A 20,553-nucleotide genomic window follows, 5' to 3' on the forward strand; every position below is an offset into this window, starting at 1 on the left:
ATCTAAACCAGCCTGTGAGGGATGAGTCTATCTGAGAGAAAATACCTGCAGAGTGGCACATGTAGTTCACTGATCAAGCCTCCCCATCCATCCCTCCATCCCTCCATCCCTCTATCCATTCATCCCTCCTCTCAATTAATGCCCTCTGTGTGTTTCCTCTGAGGGGGAGCCACTGGATAACACGGTTAATTACTTTCATTACCAGGCTGGGATCGGCGCTATCACTAGGCCGGGATGATGATGTCCTTTTGGAGGAAGGCTGTGTTTGAACAGGGACCCCCAGGGGCACAGCGGTCCTGGCTGGGCCGCAGCCAGTGAGTGGGTACGGATGCCTTTGAAAAAAAATAAGGGTTAAGAGCAATGGGAATCTTCCTTGAAGTGTGATCCAAGAGTGAGGGAGATAGAGAGAGTGAGGGAGAGGGAGAGAGAGAGGGAAGGAGAGAAAGAGACAGAGGACAGGGGGGGGGGCAAGAATCTGAAGAATGCTTGGAGAGTTAAAGAAATCAACACATATGCAAAAGATGTCTGACCATGTATGCTACCACATATACCATTTTATTCAAATTGTGTCAAATGTGTTTCCATTGCCCCCTTCCTTTCCTCTGTATAAATACAGCACATATATGTACAAGTAGCTGAGTACATCTGTATAAATACAGTACATATATTTACAAGTATAGCGGAGTAACTCTGTATAAATACAGTAGCCTACATATATTTACAAGTAGCGGAGTAACTCTGTATAAATACAGCACATTCAAACATGCACAGGTAGCGGAGTAACTCTGTATAAAAACAGCACAAACAAGTAGCGGAGTAGACAGAGGTAGGACATGAATAAAGTTCCAATGCCATATACAGGGTTTCTTTAAAAGGATGTTTCAGCTGTGCAGCTGTGTAAGTTATTATAAGTTAAAATATGTTGTTAGATGGAAATAGTATCCTACCAAATGTTATCCTACCATACTTTTGGTGCTTATTTCAGGATCATGATAACATAAAAGGGACCAGAGACAACCACTGGCGTGATGTGAGTAGTCTGGACCTATTTAAGCATGACCCTTGGACCCCTTCTTTTCTCCCAGTGTATAAATCTGTTACTTCAGCAGATCTGGATGACAATGTGAAAATTAAGCCAGTCTAAAGGCTGGGAAACTTTCCCAATGGGTCACAACCCTTCCCTGAATAAAAATAAAAAGCAGTTTTTTTTTTTTTTTACATTTCTTTTTAACATTTCATTTTTCTTTGGGTTTTTTTGTAACGAGGTCAACAGTCTGTAAGAATCAGATTGCAGCTCTACCATTAGCCTTCTGTAGATGGCCACTGATGATAGTGAAGAACAACAATAAACAACGCTGGCACACAAAAAATAATTGTGAGAAACAATTTCAAACAGATGTGTTGTGCTGGACCCGGTCCCTCGTGTGCTGGCGTTAAATATAGTAATTTCATTGACAAAAAAGGCAACAGCGAGGGATCGGCTGTCGGCCAATCTGGCCATTCGGGGGTCTCTAATGACCCCAAAGGTCGCGGGGTCACCGGAGTAAAAGCAGATCAGAGAGCGAGCCGGGGCCCTTGGCCAACTCAGAGCTCATAAATCCACCCCGCACTCAGAGGAAGCCATCTTTTATTTTTCCTGTTTCAATTAAAACACAATCACAGTCCTCACATTGCGCGCCAAAGCCTATATACAGAGGTTGTAATTCAGACACACAAGGCGGCGGGGTGCAAAAAAATGTCGAGGGGGGGGGGGCGGTGGTAGTAGGGGGGTTCAGGCATGTTAGGTTTTTTTATGCTCAAGGAACTGGTGAGCTTCCGATGACTCATGGACTCAGAAGAACAAGGGACCGTAGGATGGGCAGGACTACGGGGCTTCTGCACTGAGCCTCTCATCACAAACGTGACCTTTCAAACGGCTGCTTTAAGGCTCACTTCAAAAGTTGAAGCTCTAAAAACCTGACAGAGAGAAAAAGATCATGTGGATGGGTGATGTTTGCACAGTGACTTCAATCCGTTTTCAGAAGCAACATGGGTTGAAACTTTTAATTGTTCTAAGAAGTCACTCTTCAAGCAAAAAATACATTACTAAATTTGGACCCTTGAACACCAGCTATAAGTGTATTTTAAGGTAAAATATTCCAGCAAAACTGAAAAATTAAGATTCTTTCTAGTTTAAATGTAATAAGCTGATGCTTTTAAAGTTGGAAAAACTGTAAGTAAATGATGTCCCTATAGACAATATTGCCACATTTTCGTTGAGGCAAGTTTTGCTGTATAAAACTATAGGGCATTTTCACAAAGGTAGAATGCATAGCTATTTTTGTGCACAATTTTTTCTCAAGACATACAACCTAAAGTGTCACTGACACCAGGCTGACAGCTGTTGTTTGTTACTTACGCCGAGTGAGACAATCAGCCAAGAACGTACTGCCTATGAATTAGAGAAACGCGATGGACAGTACGGCTATAGAACTTCACCCAGAAAACATTTGTGGTGACTTCCTCTTCAATTGTGGATGACCGAAAGTCGTTTGTTCTACCCTAGACTTACCTCTTCTCCGACAATGAATCAGCTCTTGGTCTCCCTCTAGTGGCCTCAGGGCTATAAAGCAGTGTTTCTGCCAGAGGGATCAGAAAGAGTAACCGGAGACCCTCTAAGGGAGTGGTGAAATCTCTCGTGGAGCGGGGCTACCTCCGTGGGGTCAGCAAGCATCAGGTCGCCTGCATTCCACGCTGGACATCTGATAGGCCCTATCTGAGGTAATAACAGCGGTGGCCTCTTTAAATGAAGTTGTAGTCATAAACTCTTACAGCAACGCACTCAGGCCAACATCGACTACGTTTAAACACCAGTCTTGTGTTATCACTTTATTCATGTCGGTCAGCTGTTCTGTGAAACAAGTCCCAGTGTCTTCATTTTGTTGTTTTTACAGGTGAGTCACTCTGAATGACATTGCAAAGGAATGCTGGCTAAAAAACAAACTTTCCCTTAGATATTCTAAATGAATCACATATCACTCTGTCATCTTTGTTGTTACAAAGAGGTGAAGAAGCGTTCCACCTACCAGGTGATCCAGAGAGGAATTCTATGGCCTCTTTAGTTCGTTCATTCTTGGCCGAACACGCAATGCTAAGATTAATGCTAAGCTTTTACCCCTTTCACGCTGAGTGAATTTACCCTCTCACAGTGTAACCTCTGACCCACCTCAGTCGCTCTGACCCCTAACTTGGACCAGAGCAGTAGTCATTTTAGTCACTTTTACGACCCAGCAGGCCAAAGTATGCAGTTAAGTGTCTATTACTTAAAGTCAACGTGTCTGTCACTGATACGCTCTCCACACTGAAACAGATTCGTATTAATGTTCTTTACATTCAACATGCCTAAAATACAGTAATACTGTACAGTAAAACTGCAGAATAACATCCTGGTACAGAGCTCCATTGCATAGCCTTTCAAGGTATTCCAGTGATCCGCTAAAAAGCAAGTGTTCTGCCTCCACAGCCGTTGCTTGGCAAAGACACGTCATCTCAAAGACTGTGTCAGTTTGACTGCAGTGGCTGCTCAGCAAGTTCCTGACTGAATGACTGACACCTCCAGCTCATCCATATTAAACAGGTGCTACACAGGCAACAGGGCACCCGGGCCAGACGACCAAGGCAGCTCCCCCGGGGCAGGGGGAGTGTTGTCCTTACCCAGGGCGGGATGAGAGGCAGTCGGGCACAGCAGGCAAGGGGGTGAGGGTGTGTGTGTGTGGGGGTGTTGGTAGAGAGCTCAGGTAGGGGCAGCCTTGACTAATGTTACATCTCGGTGACCCCTCAGTCTGCCGCCAGCTGCCAGAAGGCTATTATTTCCCATCATGCACAGGGCCATGTCATCTCCCATGAGCCCTAGCATGGGCGTCACCATCTGCCAAGGAGATCTGGCAATAAATCACTGCTGATATTTAAGTCCTCCTGAGGTGAGTTTAAAGTTGTCAGACTTTAGATTCTTAAACCTGGCTTCCATTAGAAAACACTAACTATACAGTTAAAAATGTTTTACAGTATATAGTTTTTTTTACATTTTTTTACAGTGTAAGCGCATGTTGGTTGCAACCCTGGAAAAAAATCTTTCTCACAGTGGAAACTAACTAAAAATTGTAATATACTGTAAGGGGCAAACAAAGAAGGGACTACCAGTGCAGTTTACAGATCTTGGCACTCTCTGACTATCAGAAATAATAAATAAATACAAATTATGTCAAATCAGCCTCCATTGGCCAACATACACAACCCCTAGGAGTATCTATAGGTGTGGTATTCACTGATGAAGCTTAGCTTTTGCAACACCTAGTGGCCAAAAGTATTATTGAACGTATACTTTTAAAGTTGGTAGATTTGTCGACTAAGCTGAGGTCTGTCCTAAGAACTAGGCTAAATAACATCTTCTCTTTTGATTGAAGTCAGATTTCCAGAGATTTAGAAATTATAATATAATAGTATGATTGATATACTTGTTTGTCATGCCCCTGCTTCGGTGCTCATGCAATGTTAGAGATTCAGCCTGACTCATTTATTTTGTTTAGCTTCAAGTTTTCTTAAACAGAATCACATTTAGAACGGAAATGATGAGCTTGTTGCAATTATTTGATTGTGTTAAGATCAATTTATTTTTTTACCTTCACTGTCAGTGCAATGTGACATCAAAACATACAATAGTTATGTGATGCCACAGAAAGTTAAAGAATGGTAATATACGACAGAGCATTATATATTGTGGTTATGCGGTTATATCTTTAAAAACATGTAGCGAAAAGTATCAAAAAGTCAGTGCAGTTTAAAAAGAAGTGCCCAAAATGAAAACAGTGCAATAGGTATGCTATCATAACTGGAGTGCTTGCAGTTCATAATACATGATCTTGTGGGATATTCTTGTGCCATCATAATGCATTCAACAGTATTTAATAAACAGTAGAATCCAGAAAACACTATTTAACATCTACTAATTACTATACTCTACTATTTTGATAGCAGATCAATTTGTTTTTTGACCTTCACTGCCAGTGCAATGTGACATCAAAACATACAATAGTTATGTAATGACATGAGTAAGTGCATCACAGTTCACAGATAGTTACAGAATGGTAATATACGGCAGAGCATTATATATTGTGGTTATGCGGTTATATCTTTTAAAACATATGAAGAAAAACATCAAAAAGTCAGTGCAGTTTAAAAAGAAGTGCCTAAAATTAAAACAGTGCAATAGGAATGCCATCAAAACTGGAGTGCTACCAGTTCATCATACATGATCTTGTGCTACCTATTCTTTTGCCATCATAATGCATTCAACAGTATTTAATTAACAGTAGAATCCAGAAAACCCTATGTAACTTCTACTAATTACTATACTCTACTATTTTGATAGCTGAAACGTGTCGCAGCAATATAGTCAAAATATATGATTTGACTTTAGACAGTCAAAGAGTGAAAAACAGAAATACAGTATAAAACTAAAAATGATTAAAAAGTAACTAGCATCTACAGATCTACCATACTATTCACTGTTTTAATGCCATCATACTTTCCAGACCTTTTAATGAATACAACTGCCAGTGGATGGATGCATAAAGAGACAGGATTTAGTTTAAGCTTGATGGTTCCAATGAACGTGTGGTACATTTTAAGTGAAATTTAACTTAATGTCACCGATTGGTCATGGAATGCTTGTAGAGTCATACTCAACATTGTGCAGGACTTCAATACTGGTCGCAACTTGCTGGGGGCGATTTGTTGGTAATTTTGATGGGATCCATTTCCATTGCCACTGATGAGGAAATGTATTTACTGAATGTCAAAAGCAACTGGGCCTTTCATGGTAAACCCAACATAGAATGACACATTGCTGTCTTCCCTTCCTTTTAAATGGCATTTGTATTGGGGGCTGATTTCAACTTTGACATTTGGATTACAAGTGTTTGCCAAAATACAATTCCTCTGAACTACTCCCAAGACCCTCAGTAGGATTCTTTTGACTTTTTCTTCCCTCCATATTTGTCCATTGTCCATCTGTTCAAGGCTCCCACACTTGATGAGGGCTCCATGGCTGACGAAGCGTTCATAGCCTTGCTTCTGTCCCAAGTAGAAGTGGACGACAGGTTTCTTTCCATGGTCAATCGATTGCATTTCATTCATGAAAGTGCTCCTGAGCTGTGACAAGCAGGTTCCCATCTTCTCAGACAGTTTTTGGGGGAACAGAGGGTTGTTCTCTGGCCACAGAATAACAGTAGCAATGAAATGCACTGCCAAAGAATCAGCAGGTTGAATCTGATGCAAAAGAACCTGACTGAGAATCTCAAGAAGTTGACCATAGGGTGCAATAATCTGAGATTGTGGCCGGACGCAATGAAGGACTACATTGGCATAAATGTAGTTGACATCATCTCTCAATTTAACTTGTTTGGTTGTATAAAGTACCTTGTACTGTTGGACTATCTGCATTGTAAGATCAGTGCCCTTTGCTGAAAGATATTCCAGTATTCCAAAATGGGTATCTGCTTTGTGTATTTCCAGAAACTGCCTCAACCTGTACACGGTTGGTATGTTTTTAGTAGCCTTTAGTTGTTGAGGATCTGTTTTGCAGAAAAGTTCCACATATTTGTGGAAACTCCTGAGGAGCTCGTTCCTTGTTTTCTCTTCTCTTACATCATTTTGTGAGAACCAGGGCTTAAGGTTAATAAAGAAGCTGTCAAGGAAATCAAATTGCTTCCTCATGTTGTCCTTGACATTGTGCAAAAATGGCTCAAAGCTCTGTAGGACATGGTAGTAAGTCTCATGCTTACGTCTCATGCAATCCTGACTGGCAACAGCTTGAATAGGTATTAGGTCTGAGAGGATGCGACTTAGTTTAAGTTTATCAAGGGAAAAAACAGGAATTTTCTCTAGAACTTCAATAACCATCACTGCCACCTGAATTTCTCCATGACGTCCACTGATGTTGTAGGGTGTGTAGTCTCCTCTGCGTTGATATCTCAGAGCACATTCTTTCTTGGCAATAACTTGAGTCTCTTTGAAAGCCTCTGTGGCAGAGCAGGCCATCTTGAGATAGTCTCCCAGCTGGTCAGGTTTAATGGGATCATCTTGATTTGTGACAATGGCATTCCTAAGTTCATGCTTGATGACTTGTGCCGAAGTGTCAGCTATATATGAGCTGTCTCCATCAAGATATTTTGCTTTTCGTGCCCAATCTTTTGCTTCCTTGAAATCTTTCTTCTTCAGGTAGTGATACCTGGCAAGAAGCTGAGCAATGATTGCATCTTTCTCAAAGCGTTTGGCTGCATTGGACAAAACTGTTTCTTCAGACCCTGATGAGTCCTTGATAATAGCTTGGATGAGCGGGGAGAACTTCTCTTCACTCTTTTGTGAGTGATATCTTTTCACCAGCATGGCATGGACATCTTGTAGAAGTTTCTCTTTTCCCTGAAGACATTCATAAAACTGGTCTGTGTTTAGCAGAAGGTTGGCAATCTCTGCTTTTGATTTACCATGGGTAGATGATGTCAACTCTTCCAAACAATGCTCAGCCATAATTGGATGAATTACTCTAACAGCTTTGAAGACCACTTCGGCCGGGACAGTGCAGGAAGTTACAAGTGGGGAAAATTTCCCAAAGCCATCCTGTACTTTACAAGAGCCCAACTTTGGCCTGGTTGGTAGACCCAAGAATGCTTCGCACAGAGCAACAGAAAGGGATGTATTTTTGCAATAGACATTCAAAAGGACCATCACAGCAATGAGTTGGGCTTGCTTTTGGTTGATGTTAAAGCTATTCAGGGTGTTTTTGGCCACTCCCTTTATATACTGTGGCGAAAAGTTCTCCTTTAGGATCATGAAGCCATAGAATGTTTCAACATTCTTATACGTCTTCTCCATTTCCCCAAGCTTATTTTGGAAGAGTTTCTGTTCTGGCGTTGATAGATAATTCCCAATGAAGACAGTGTCTACTGTTGCCTCATGCCGACTTTGCATGCAACAGAGAATGATGACTTCGGGATTGGTGCCACCAGTGCTCTTCCTTGGGCATGCTCTTTCAATGCTTTGCTGCAGACTGTATACTGCATCCATTTCTTCAAAGTCATCGATCATCAGTAATACAGGGAGCCTAGTAGACTGTTCCGTTGTCTCATAGGTCAACAGCTGTACCACCTGCTTGGCAACATCATCCAGATCTGCTGCTCTGTCCTTAAGAACAACACAGCGGAATTTCTCTTTCTGTGTCCATAAAACATGCATTGCAAGTGTAGTACCACCACAGCCTGGGAGATGCATTATGTTGAAGAGTGCACAAGGTCTTGTCGAGGAACACAGATCTGGAATGATCGTGTCAATTATGTAATCAAATTTGTCTCGCTTGATGAATGGTGTAGATCCAGGTTCCTCAGAGAAGTAGAAGTTCCACCATGATACCTTCCCTCCTTTGTAAAAATTCTCCTGGATTGACAGCTTCTCTTCATTACCCCCTTCACATTGATTGACACACAGAATATCCAAGGTGTCCAAGAAGCCCTCCATTTTCTTCGTTAACATAACTTTGCTGCCTCCACCGCAAGGTAAAAATCTGCTTGAGCGACGGTTACTGGACCACAGACTGAGAACAGTGCCATTAATCTCTGCAAAGCTGAGCTCAGAAATGCATCTGTATGAAATGTTGACTCCATAGCGAGCTGCAATAAGATCCTTCCAAAGGATGAAAGATCGGTTATTCTCACAGATGCAAAGGATTTGGTCTGGTCCTTTGAGCTCTTGCTGGAAGGTATTGAAGATCTCAAGCAAAGGGTCCTTGCCATCGATGACATCAGACAGCAGCAGAAATATGACGAGGAATCTATTGGGAGGTAAGACTTCCCCTCGACACAAGAAGGAAACTACATCTCGAACAGAAGCTCCTTTTTCTGTTGACCAGTAGCTTATGTCCGAGGGCTCCTCTCCCTTGATGTTACCATTGCAGAAAATCCAGCTGGTGATTCTGGTCAGTTTCAATTTGCTTGCGATGTCCTCTACAGGTTCAGTGATTTTGTACTGCGCTGGAGAATGGACATTTGTGTTTCGATCCTCAAAAAACATCTTTAAGCCTTTCTCTGAAGACTCTGGATCAAAGTCCAAGACAGCAGTCAGGTTCATGTCTAAAAGGAAACTCAAGGAATCAAGTTGGACTGGATGCGATTTGTTGGTTACAAGTATGTAGCTTTCAAAATGGGATGTATCCAAAGAATGTGACCCACCAGTTATCATTTCACACAACTTGGAACCCTGAACGCTATTTCTAGCAATGGAAAGGCGCTTTTCTTCAGCTTCCTTTCTTTCCTGTGACAGCTTTGATATATTTTTTATATATGTACTGTACTCCTCCGGAGGCTTGGTCTGAGTGTTTTGCCTGAGAAGATCTCTGCTGCTGCTGTTGTCTCGTATGTAGAAAGACTTGAATTCTTTTGCATCTTCCTTAAGTTCTTTGATCTTGCTTCTTTTTGACTTTCGTGAGTCCATGTTGTAGACATGGAAGAAGTTCTCTTCACAGACTGAAAATGTTGGTTCTATGTCAACTTCAATGACATACTTCACCGAAGATGTCATATTGGACTGAAGCACCTCGACAAATCGAGGTGGCTTGATGCACTTCTTTGCTGCGGCCAGATGTTTATGTTCAAAGTGGCCCTCAATCATGTCATCTCTAGCTTTCCCAAAAGACTCTTTATCTTCAACACTAAAGCCTAGAATTTGCCCATGGCTAGAATCTGGCAAGTCCCCTACGCCAAAGTGAATGGTGCCATTTGTGCGACTGTTCATACAAGCTGCTGCAAAACGCACAACCTCGTCAGTGAATTTCTTCATTTTGGCTTCTTTTGACGTGTCACCTGTATTGATGTATGCTTTAAATTCATGACATGGCTCAATCAAATCTAACGCCCCTGACTCTGGTATGTCGAGACAGCTGTTAATCCTGTATCTGTTAAATTCATGAAATCGATTGAAAGGGTAAGGCTTGCACGGACCCCCTGCCTGAACTCCAGGATCATTTAACATCTCAGCTTTGAGTTTCACAAGTTCATCCCTCTTATGAATGATCAGTTTTGCTGGACCCAATGGAATATCTATTCTCATCAAATCAGGTATGTCCAAAAGTAAAAGACTTTCTCCATCAATTTTCTGCTGGTACATTATATTAGCACATTCTTCACCTCTATTTTTCAACTCAAGAGTCCACTTTCTGACATGTTCTGTAGACCAGCTCTTGATCTCAGCAGGAAGTGGTCCAGAAGGCAGATCCTCCAATTGTCCTCCTCCATCACCCTGAAACCAGAAACATACATGTACGTGTCAAGCTTTGTAATATTACAAGTACAGACACAAGAACAAACAAGGGGACATGGGGACATGTGAACAATTTAGTTCAATTGTTTGAGAATAAAAAGGGCTGGTGGAAAATGCTGGCTACATACACTAGGTACAGACAGTGTACCCAGTGTATATGTGTCTTTTTCGTAAGCCACTCTGACTGAATCGTCTTCCCGAGTAGGTGTGACATTTTTTAAGGGAAACGGCTCTTGTTGGTAAGTGTATACATGGACCGAAATGTAAGCCTCTTACCTTGCCTTGGGCATGTGCAAAGACGACGGAGATGTGCTCCCACCTTGTTTGTTCAATAACAACATCAACGTGGATCCGCATCGGGCACAGGCAGTGTAGTGGCTAAAAGTTCCCTTCTTTCTATCAGTAGATAGTTCTTAACATTTTCTTTGAATAACCACTCTCAGACTTCCCTGTCACCACTAGCCCCATGTTACATCGGCCTTGATTGACCGGCCTTGTTTGATCTCACCGATCGGTGTAGACCACCTCTCTCGAAAGGCTCAGACATCGCTGTAAATATGAGAGGGTTAAATTTAGGCGTGAGCTACATGAGGCAATTATTACGAGCTATAACTGACTTAACCCATTTAGGCCTAAAGCGCCTGGAAAAAATGCCTGTAAAACCTATAGGCGATTTCAGAAAAGCCCCCAAAACCTGAAGTTTTTCTAGAAATTCAGCAATTGTGTCAACGCCTACTACATTACTGATTTCTCAGCCCCTGTAACAGATAGGAACACAATTCAAAAAGTATTTGAGAGCTTACACCTGTGGCTTTCATGAGAATTTGAATTTGTATTTACAAATATTTACAATATTTACATACACCTTCTCAAAAGTAAACAAAATATGTAAAAGTGCAGGATCAGCACAAAACAGTAGAAAAAAATGTAATAAGCTATATGACAAAGTATATAACAAAGTGAAATAAAGTATATAACTATATAATTATCAATATATAATTCTTATAGGGAAAGTTTTAACTTTTGAGTTGTTTACTTGTGTTATTATGAGCAGAAGGGAATACGATTAACATCTATTTTGTTGTCCGTGTAGTTTTTACATACCAGGGATATTTAATGCTCATTTGGACACTATGGATGGAGAATGGACCTGACAGTGTCAACCTCTGAGTTGTTTACTTGTTGTATTATGAGCAGAAGGGAATAAGATTTTGATCAACAATTATAACTATTTTGTTGTCCATGTAGTTTTTACATACCAGTGATATTTGTATGCTCATTTGGATACTATCACTGAGATACAGATGAACTAGTTTAGTGTCAAATATTCCATTAAAAGGGAAAAAACAGGAATAATTCAAATAAAAAACAAAACAAATTTCAAGTACATCTTATTTATCAACTGATAAATACTGTATGCTGGGCTGAAATGCAAGGCAACCAAAGCATTCACTATAATAAAGTCAAACGAGGATTCAGTAGCATTAACTGATTATAAACAACATTCTATAGGGACTGATTATTGTTTTGAAATACTAGAATATATAGTAATGCAAAGAATAGAGAGTTGTCGATATAATTCGTTCGTTCACACTCGCTCACTGGAGAAAGTTTTAACAACATAGCAAGCTAGCTTAGTGTTAATATAGCCCTCTATGATACCATATTCCCTTTCATTTACCTCGAGTAAACCTACATTTAAGCAAGTAACAATCGTTAACAACTACAGATAACCATATTCTGTAACTACCAGTACTCACAACTCACTCCTTGCCTAATTTACTTTGAGCTATAATCCTGGCTGTCGCGGAGGAGACGTTACTTAGCAAAGCGAGAAAGCCAACGATTTTTTTTTTAAACTACTAATGGCAAAACATTTGAGGCACTATCACATGTCTATTCTGATGCATTTCATTGGCCCAGAGGCCGACACTTTGGGCAAAAACCCCCCTTATACAGAAAAAACGACACAAACGCTTTCCCGGCCTTAAAGGTAGAATGACGCAACAGCGCTCCCGGCTTTAATGGTAGAACAGCGGTAATGCTTTCCCGGCTTAAATGGGTTAAATGCGATTTGGGTGGGTTAAATTGACACATGTATCCGTGCCTACTGTTTTGCTAAACTTCATTGCATTGCCAAAATTTAAAAAGTCCTATCCCTCCAAGATACAGAACTAAGCGAAGCTTTAATTACGTTGCGACTAGATTACTGCAATGCTCTCCTGTCCAGATGTAGCAACAACTCAATAAAGAGCCTCCAGTTTATACAGAACACTGCTGCTCGCACACTCACTAGAACTAAAAAATATGAACATATCTCACCTGTACTTGCCTCTCTGCATTGGCTCCCTGTCAAAAGTAGAATTGATTTCAAAGTACTCCTGCTAACTCCAAACTACCTTAAGGAATGTCCACAAGTCCACAATTGCTTACCTAGATTGCTTCGTTCCTAGAGTGCAGGTCTCCTTGTAAAAAGCACAAAGAGCACAAAAGGAGGCAGAATAAAACTGGTCTACAGACAGCGCATGTTGTACCGTAAAGGAGAGCCTTAACGGAACCCGAGGTACAGCATACGTCGCTTTTTGTGACTGACACCAGCCAGTTGGGCACTGTTGTGTATCCTCCCATCCCTGCAATCCATTTCTGTTAGCTATTCGAAATTCTCAAAAGAGAAAACATAGCCTTTTTCCTCAGCTAGGCTTTTCCTGGTTGTTTAATAGCCTAGCAGTCATCAAGATGTCATTGATAAAAACTAGCCTCATAAATGTAGCATAGGCTACTGACCCATCTTACTCATCCGTTATTGCTGGTAGTTGAGGGAAAGAGGAATTTGTAAAACCCCTCAACCCAGATCAATTTCTACGTTCATGTAAATACGATGGCTTATGCGGAAGACAGTAAGTGATAAAGTAATGGTCAATGGGCGGTGCAAAACCTAAGTTGAAGGTGTAGGACTAGCCTTTGTCCGACAGCCAAGGATACTTTGCTAGGTGTTTCAAATTAAGAGTGAGTTTTTATGTATTCATTTTGAAGTTTTGAAGATGAGCTGTTTAAGCAATATAGCACGAGTGGGAGTGGGGTAGGTAAGGGATTATCTCATGGGTGGTGTTCGGCCGTAGCCACCGAGGCCGCACGAAGTTATTGATTAAAAATGGTTTATTTCGCCATTGTTTCTCCGCAACAAAAAATAGTTCCATTGTCAACGTCTTGGTTTGGAATTTTAAGAATTTTGAATTAATGGTTATCATCAACGCGAATATTTCATCACAGAGTGATTTATTATTAGCTGTGAAAAGTCCCGTAACTGTTGGTATGATGACGAATAACCTATAGCATGGAACGTCTCTCGTCCAATCAGAAACAGCTAAATTACGCGATAGAACCCAATTGTTTTATAATGTCATATAACGACATCGGTAACCTTAGGTTTCGATTACTTTGCAGAGAGGATGTTGCAGAAAACGAAACTATGCTGCAAATGGAGTTGGTACCTGAGCACATAGCCAGAGAGAGGAACAGAGAGAGGATGTCTTTTTTTTAATAATAGTTTTTCCTCATTCAACTTTGCTTCATGTAAAATAGTTAGGCAAATTGTAGTTGAGTGAGTGTTGCGACTATCACCGGCCAGTTGGGCACTGTTGTGTATCCTCCCACCCCTGCCATCCTTACTTAGATCCGCTTGCACCATGGCAGCTAAACATAAAATAACAAAAACTAAATGCAAATGAAATTCCCATATACCTGACCAGGCAACCCCTCTCTCTCCTTCTCCTTCTATATCCTATTGCTAATGCCTATAATGATACTGATAAAGTGGCTATATAACCTACTGTTAATTGCATCCCTAAATGTATCCCCTTATCCACTTATCTGTTTATCAAATTGATGTCTACTAACAACATTTTTCTCTCTCTTATAGCGTGATCCAAATGCTGATGGATGTGGAAACATTACTCATCCCCATTGCTCCTCATCTACGCATATTGGAAGCCGAACTCTACCCACTCACTCTGTTTCTTTCTTCCCTTCCTAGTCTAGACTATCTTAAATATGGGATGCTGACGTAGTCTCTCCACCCAATCTACTTGTAGAAACCCTTGGGCCCACATGTACCCATCACCACTGTGCTGCCATACACTTACTCTACCCTATACTCTACAGCATTTATATGCAATATATATACTTGCCACCATCGACATGTTTTTCTGTTCCTACTCTACTTACCCTTGTAACAGTTACCCTATGAGCACACTGTATGTCCACTTAGCTGTGATTGTATGTATCACGTACATAGCATATGTTTGTATATTTGTTGTGTACATCTACCACATGTATGCTGTGTACATTTACACATTTACCACTTGTTGTTTCCTCTCCCCTTCGGCCACACGACATCCACCCACCCCCAATTTCTATCTCTTCCCAAAAGCAGGGAGTTTTTTCTTGCCCCTGTCGCCATTGTGCTTGCTTTAAGGGGGTTCAGGCACTGGGCTCTGTAAAACGCCTTGAGATAAATGTATTGTTTTGGCGGTATATAAATAAAATTGAAATTGAAACATTTAAGTAAGTGTTGCACGTCAGTAACATTTGCCTGTGAAATATAATGTAAGGCTAAATGTGGATTGAGTATCTCATAATTATGACTTAGTATCTCATAATTAAGACTTTCTTACCTTATAATAATGCCCTTCTATCTCAGAATTATGACTTACTATCTTTCTGTCTCATAATAATGATTTAGTATCTCTGAATGATGGCTTACTACCTTAGAATGATGACTTACTACCTCATAATGATGACTTACTATCTCATAATTATCACTTACTGTCTCATCATTTTTACTAACTATCTCATAATTATAATATCTTGACACATATCTAAGTCAAGTCATGACCAAAGGTTTCAAGTTGCAGCTGAATGAATGTTGCCACACAAGTTTTGTTCTTCCGGTTTTTCTTGCTTAAACTCCTTCGCAGGGTGCGTTTACAACACCATGCAACTCAGCCAGTAAAGCAAGGATTACAGCATAGGTAAAACCACATTTGAATTACTCAATGTGTTCACAATTCATTTGATAGCCTACCTCTGACTTTATATATGTTAATTAAAAATTGAAAATGAAAAATTGAAAAGGTGAAAAAGCCTCAGTTTCCATGCATTGAATAGATACATTCAAAGACTGTCTCTTCCTTAAATGAAATAATAATAAAATGTTCTCATTATTATGAGAAACTAAGTCATAATTATGACATACTATGTGACAGCCTTCAATAATTGCCGGCACTAATTAATACGCTACAATATAATACCTCTGTCTTATGTTCAGCCATCCTTGAATCCAGTCAGTTCAAACACATCTGGGCTTTATTCAGGCTGATGGAGAAAAGGTAGAAATATTGAATTTCAGAGATGCACCACCTACACATGAATACTGTACAGTTGTATAGGCTACATCAGCTTTGGTTTGTAAGAAAATAAATGATTATTGACACACTGTAAACCTGAACAAGTTTAGAGTACTTAAAACTTTTGATGTAACTGATTACATAATAACATTTGAGTACATATATATATATTTTTTTAAGTAAACTTAACTTAAAAATTATACATAGGCTATACTGATTTATTTTGTTATCATTTTCATAATTTTTAAGTTCTCTGAACTCATATTATTCCAAAATCGTCCAGGATTTTGCCTCGTCCGATATTTGTGTTTCTCTGGGTCTTTCACAAACTAGTTATTACGCGCTTACAAGTTTTGAAAGGGTATCTCCCTTTTGTTCCAACTTCTTGCGGAAGCTCTTGCTGTAGAGAGAACATTGGTCGACAGCCTTCCCAGTGTTGCCAGATGAAGGCTTACATTTACATTTGTGATTTAGCAGACACTTTTATCGTGATTTACAAATTGATTTTGCATTTATAGATCAGGAGCAGTTTAGGGGTTCACACTTATACACTTAGTAAGGAGGAGTGGGGAATCGAACTAGCAACCTTCCAACCTCTCGATTACTAAATGACTCCTCTACCTTAAGAGGCTGTTTATACAAAGTCTAGTTTGTCTCCGCCGTAAAGTTCAGAATACAGATAGCCCTATCATTTAGACGAACACTCTCTATACGCACACGGTATCCGCAACGATCGGAATCGGGGGTAGAAAGTGAGTAGATTTAAATTGAATTTGTCTGCACGGATTCACGCAACCTGATGACGTCATTGCCCCACGTGATCGCTTCACGATCTCCAACCAATATATATATGACTTATTTTCCTCTCACATCTCACTCGTGGAGGGTCTCGAATTCACTCTCATTAATCCAGCCTACTGATTTTAGTTTAGCATCCTATCTTGATCTAATTCTTTTTATTCAGACGTTACATAACTTTCATGACCACAAATATAAATTGGCCAGCGATTTAATTAGCTTTTTTCTTCATATATTAATGTAGAATGGTCGGAGCAAAGCCTCATGGGAAATGCTCATACTCAGCCTCTCAATAAAGCAAAGGCATTTAAGCAACTCAGACATGTCATGTTGCACTGTTCCAAACTCTTTATTATCAATAGAAAATAAAATTAATTTTCGCATTACCTATAGTCTGCTCTGACCACCGATTGTATTAACCACCATAATGTATTACTGTGCAGATTAAATGTAGGCTATGTGGTTAGGCTAAACTGATTTGTAGCTTGTCTACTGGCTTCTTACCCGTGTCCTCCTGTCTTCTTCTACGTTTTTTCACGTTTTTTCAGTTGTCTGTAGCAGTGCTAAAGCGCCACCAACAGGCGTGGGGTGTGTACTACAGTCAGTTCATCCCAAACGGGTGTGCTAGTCTTTACGCAAATCTCTCGTTACCAGGCTCCATCCTTACGCAATTAAAAGATTCGATAGGTGTGAAAAATTAACCAGATTCAGTGAATCTAGACTCCATGTAAAGGGGGCCTAAGTCTGCTGTCTCCGTCTCTCATCACAAGATCCCTGCAATGGTGTTTTCAACGACGTTGATGACGTCAGATACTAAACAAATATGAGTTATCAGGCATTACTCAAACAAAGACATTCCAATACAATTAAAACGTCTTCACTTGCTCAGAAAACGTATACATTTAAAGTTGGGTCAACTTAATACCAGGTTTTAAGTACTGAATACATAATGTTAATAAGTTAGTAGAACTGTTTGGGTTTACAGTGCGTGGCGAAAATGTTTTCCACATAGATATATTGCTAAAGGTTTATTATCATAGTCACACATAACATTTGCATAATGAAAAAGTTTGTCATTCCAAAGTTCTTCCAACTCACCATTGTAAGTAGGCTGGCTGAGTTCCCAAGTTTCTTGTTACCAAAGACTTAGCCATCCTGTGGAAGGATATGGACATTGTAATGACTAAGTTTGGGTATCCTAACTCGGTTAAATTGAGTTATATGCTTTAAACAGTATTTTGACGCATGGGTAGGCTCTTTTATCAGGGTTATATTTTCAGCAACTCACAGTCACTATTGACAGTCTTTAAACTTAAAAAGCAAACTCCTTTACAAAAGGAATAATAACCCAATACAGCAAAACAAATTATGGGCAAATGTAACCTACAAACCTTTGTGATTTAGAAACCTCCATATCACCCATCCATATAACATTGTCGTGGACAAGTTTGTTTGCTGTAAGCAATTCGAAATTCTCAAAATAGGAAACAGCTTTTTTCCTCGGCTTTTCCTGGTTTAATAGCCTAAACAATCATCAAGATGACATTGATAAAAACTAACCTTATAAATGTAGCATAGGCTACTTACCCATCTTACTCATCCGTTATTTCTGGAAGTTGATAAGGGAAAGAGGACTTTTTAAAACACCTCAACCCAGATCGATTTCTACGTCCATGTAAATATGATAGCTTATGCGGAAGACGATAAGTGACAAAGTAATGGTCATAGGGCGGCGCAAAACCTAAGTCGATGGTGTAGGACTAGCCGACAGCCAAGGATAATTACTTAGTCAAAAGTCTGTATACCTAAGCAATAGCGATTACAATTAATATGAGCAAGCATACTTTGCTTGTTGTTTTAAATTCAGAGCGAGTCTTCCTGCGTTCATTTTGAAGTTTTGAAGATGAGTTGTTGTCATATGACGCCACCGGTCACCTTAGGTTTCGATTAGGCTACTTTGCAGAGAGGATTTTGAAGAAAACGAAACTATGCTGCAAATGGAGTTGGTACCTGAGCACGTAGCCAGAGAGAGAGAGAGAGAGGTTGTCTTAATAAAAGCTGTTCCTCATTCAACTTTGCCTAATGTAAAATAGTTATGCAAATTGTAGTTCAGTGCGTGTTGCGACTGTCACCACCAGTTGGGCACAGTTCTCTATCAGGGGACAATGCCCAGTGTTCAGAAATCCCGATATTCCGAAATCTTGATATTCCGATAAATAGTCCGAGGTATCTTTACTCAGACAAAATTAAACCCTCTGTTCCGAAATGCCATTTTCCGACCAGTGGTGCCAGATTCATGTTTGTGGTGGGGTGGCAAAAAAAGTGAGTGTGCAAGGTGAAGAATGCAAGAGGCCAGCTCACTGGTGAGTTAAATGTCTGTTTAATGATATACCAAAATGTAGGCCTATGCATGCGCGGTGTTGGGGGGAAATATTTTAAGTCGCACAAAACACACATAGTACTAAGTTTGCGCACTGGAGCGGAGACGCTTACTGGGCTTTTTACGCAAATAACTTTTCCTACTATTTGCCCCAAGACACCCCGCCTTCTGTTGCGGCCATTAACTAAGGACTGGTTGTTCAAAATAGATTTACTGTAAGTTTAAGTTACAATAAAGAGATGTATACCGGAAATTACATCTGCCCGTAAACTCGCGCCAAGACAATTTAAACTAACATTAAGCACCACCCATCTGTGCTTCTTGGCTGACCCAGCCAGCCAATTAAACATGACCTCCTCATCTAGCCCCAACCAAATCAAAAGATGTCCCTGGCACCTTATACCACACCCATTTTCTAGGTAAAACCCCCTCAACATCGTAGCCGATTGTGTGTGTTAGTGATGGGAAGTTCGGATCATTTTACCGACTCGAATCTTTGAATCTCGTTCAGTAAAATGAACAAATCTTTTTTCGAGTCATTCGTTCTTTTCAACGGGGGGGGTCTTTGGATCAATGTTTCGTTCATCTGCCGGATATGGATCTTTCGTTCAATGATTCGTTCTTTTGCCAGATATGGGTCTTTCGTTCAATGATTCGTTCTTTTGCCAACCGTGAGTCTGTTCCGATCCGACCCCTTTGCACTAACCCTTGTAATACAGGGTCCTGTAGTACAGGGTCCTGACATCTACAGTGCACTCCCCATCACTCAGGGGGTGCTTTATCAAATAGAACACTGACGTTAAGCACCTGGTGGAAGTGACGGACGCAAATCTGCTCGCAATTCCCGGGAAAACTAAATGGCCAGCTATCTAGCATAACTGCCATGCAATTCTAATGGTAATGCTACCTAGCTTGGTATGCTAACTGTCGGTAGCCTATACATCGTGAAATCAACCAAAACACTGATATCACTGGCTTTAATGTTAGTAGTACATTTAATATCAGTACAGTTGTTTAACACTGTCCAATGACTGACATAGCCATCTGTCGTTGAACGGGCTCATTCTAACGAGTGCCTTGAGCAGTCCACATGCCCCCGCTCGCCAAGCGAAGTTACCCGATTTAGATGCACCTTTTTCGGACTAGCCACAGGCACTGGGGGAATAGCCCGATAGCTTAGCATATCTGCCATGCAATTCTAATGGTAATGCTACCTAGCTTGGTATGCTAACTGTCGGTAGCCTATACATCGTGAAATGAACCAAAATACTGATGTCACTGGCTTTAATTTGATAATGGCATGTTAGTAGTACATTTAATATCAGTACAGTTGTTTAATTACTGCTGATATTTACATTTATGGTCTGTAGCCTGGTGATCTACAGCCTCTGCCACCTTAGCCACCGTTAACCATCATGTCCGCCATTGTTTTCGTTATAAAATGAAAAGCTAGCTTTGGCTCCTCCTGTTCCGTACGTAGCCAAGATGGTGGCCGTTGGGGCAAGTAGTGACCATCAAATCACACTACATAATTCAACCGTTTTCAGGGGATGATACAGGCATTTTCAGTGCTCTGCATTCTGCTGATTTTGTCAGTGTGGCCCCCTAAGCCCTGAAAGTCGG

At 40.5% G+C, this 20,553-nt stretch overlaps 1 protein-coding gene across 1 annotated transcript; it reads right to left on the minus strand.

Annotated features, from left to right (window-relative positions):
• Window positions 1-5,823: 5,823 nt before the first annotated feature.
• Window positions 5,824-17,706, minus strand: LOC308366115 (sterile alpha motif domain-containing protein 9-like; the record flags this gene model as incomplete). The annotated part of the gene is made up of 3 exons (XM_080839751.1): window positions 17,649-17,706; window positions 15,657-15,720; window positions 5,824-10,326 (listed from the first exon to the last, which is right to left on the minus strand). Exons 2-3 carry the CDS (start codon window positions 15,675-15,677, stop codon window positions 5,824-5,826), a joined length of 4,524 nt encoding a protein of 1,507 aa, XP_080695877.1. The 5' UTR covers window positions 15,678-15,720; window positions 17,649-17,706.
• Between the last annotated feature and the right edge of the window lie 2,847 nt (window positions 17,707-20,553).

The sequence above is a fragment of the Sprattus sprattus genome (genome assembly GCF_963457725.1).
Source record: "Sprattus sprattus genome assembly, chromosome: 5".
Taxonomy (NCBI): domain Eukaryota; kingdom Metazoa; phylum Chordata; class Actinopteri; order Clupeiformes; family Clupeidae; genus Sprattus; species Sprattus sprattus.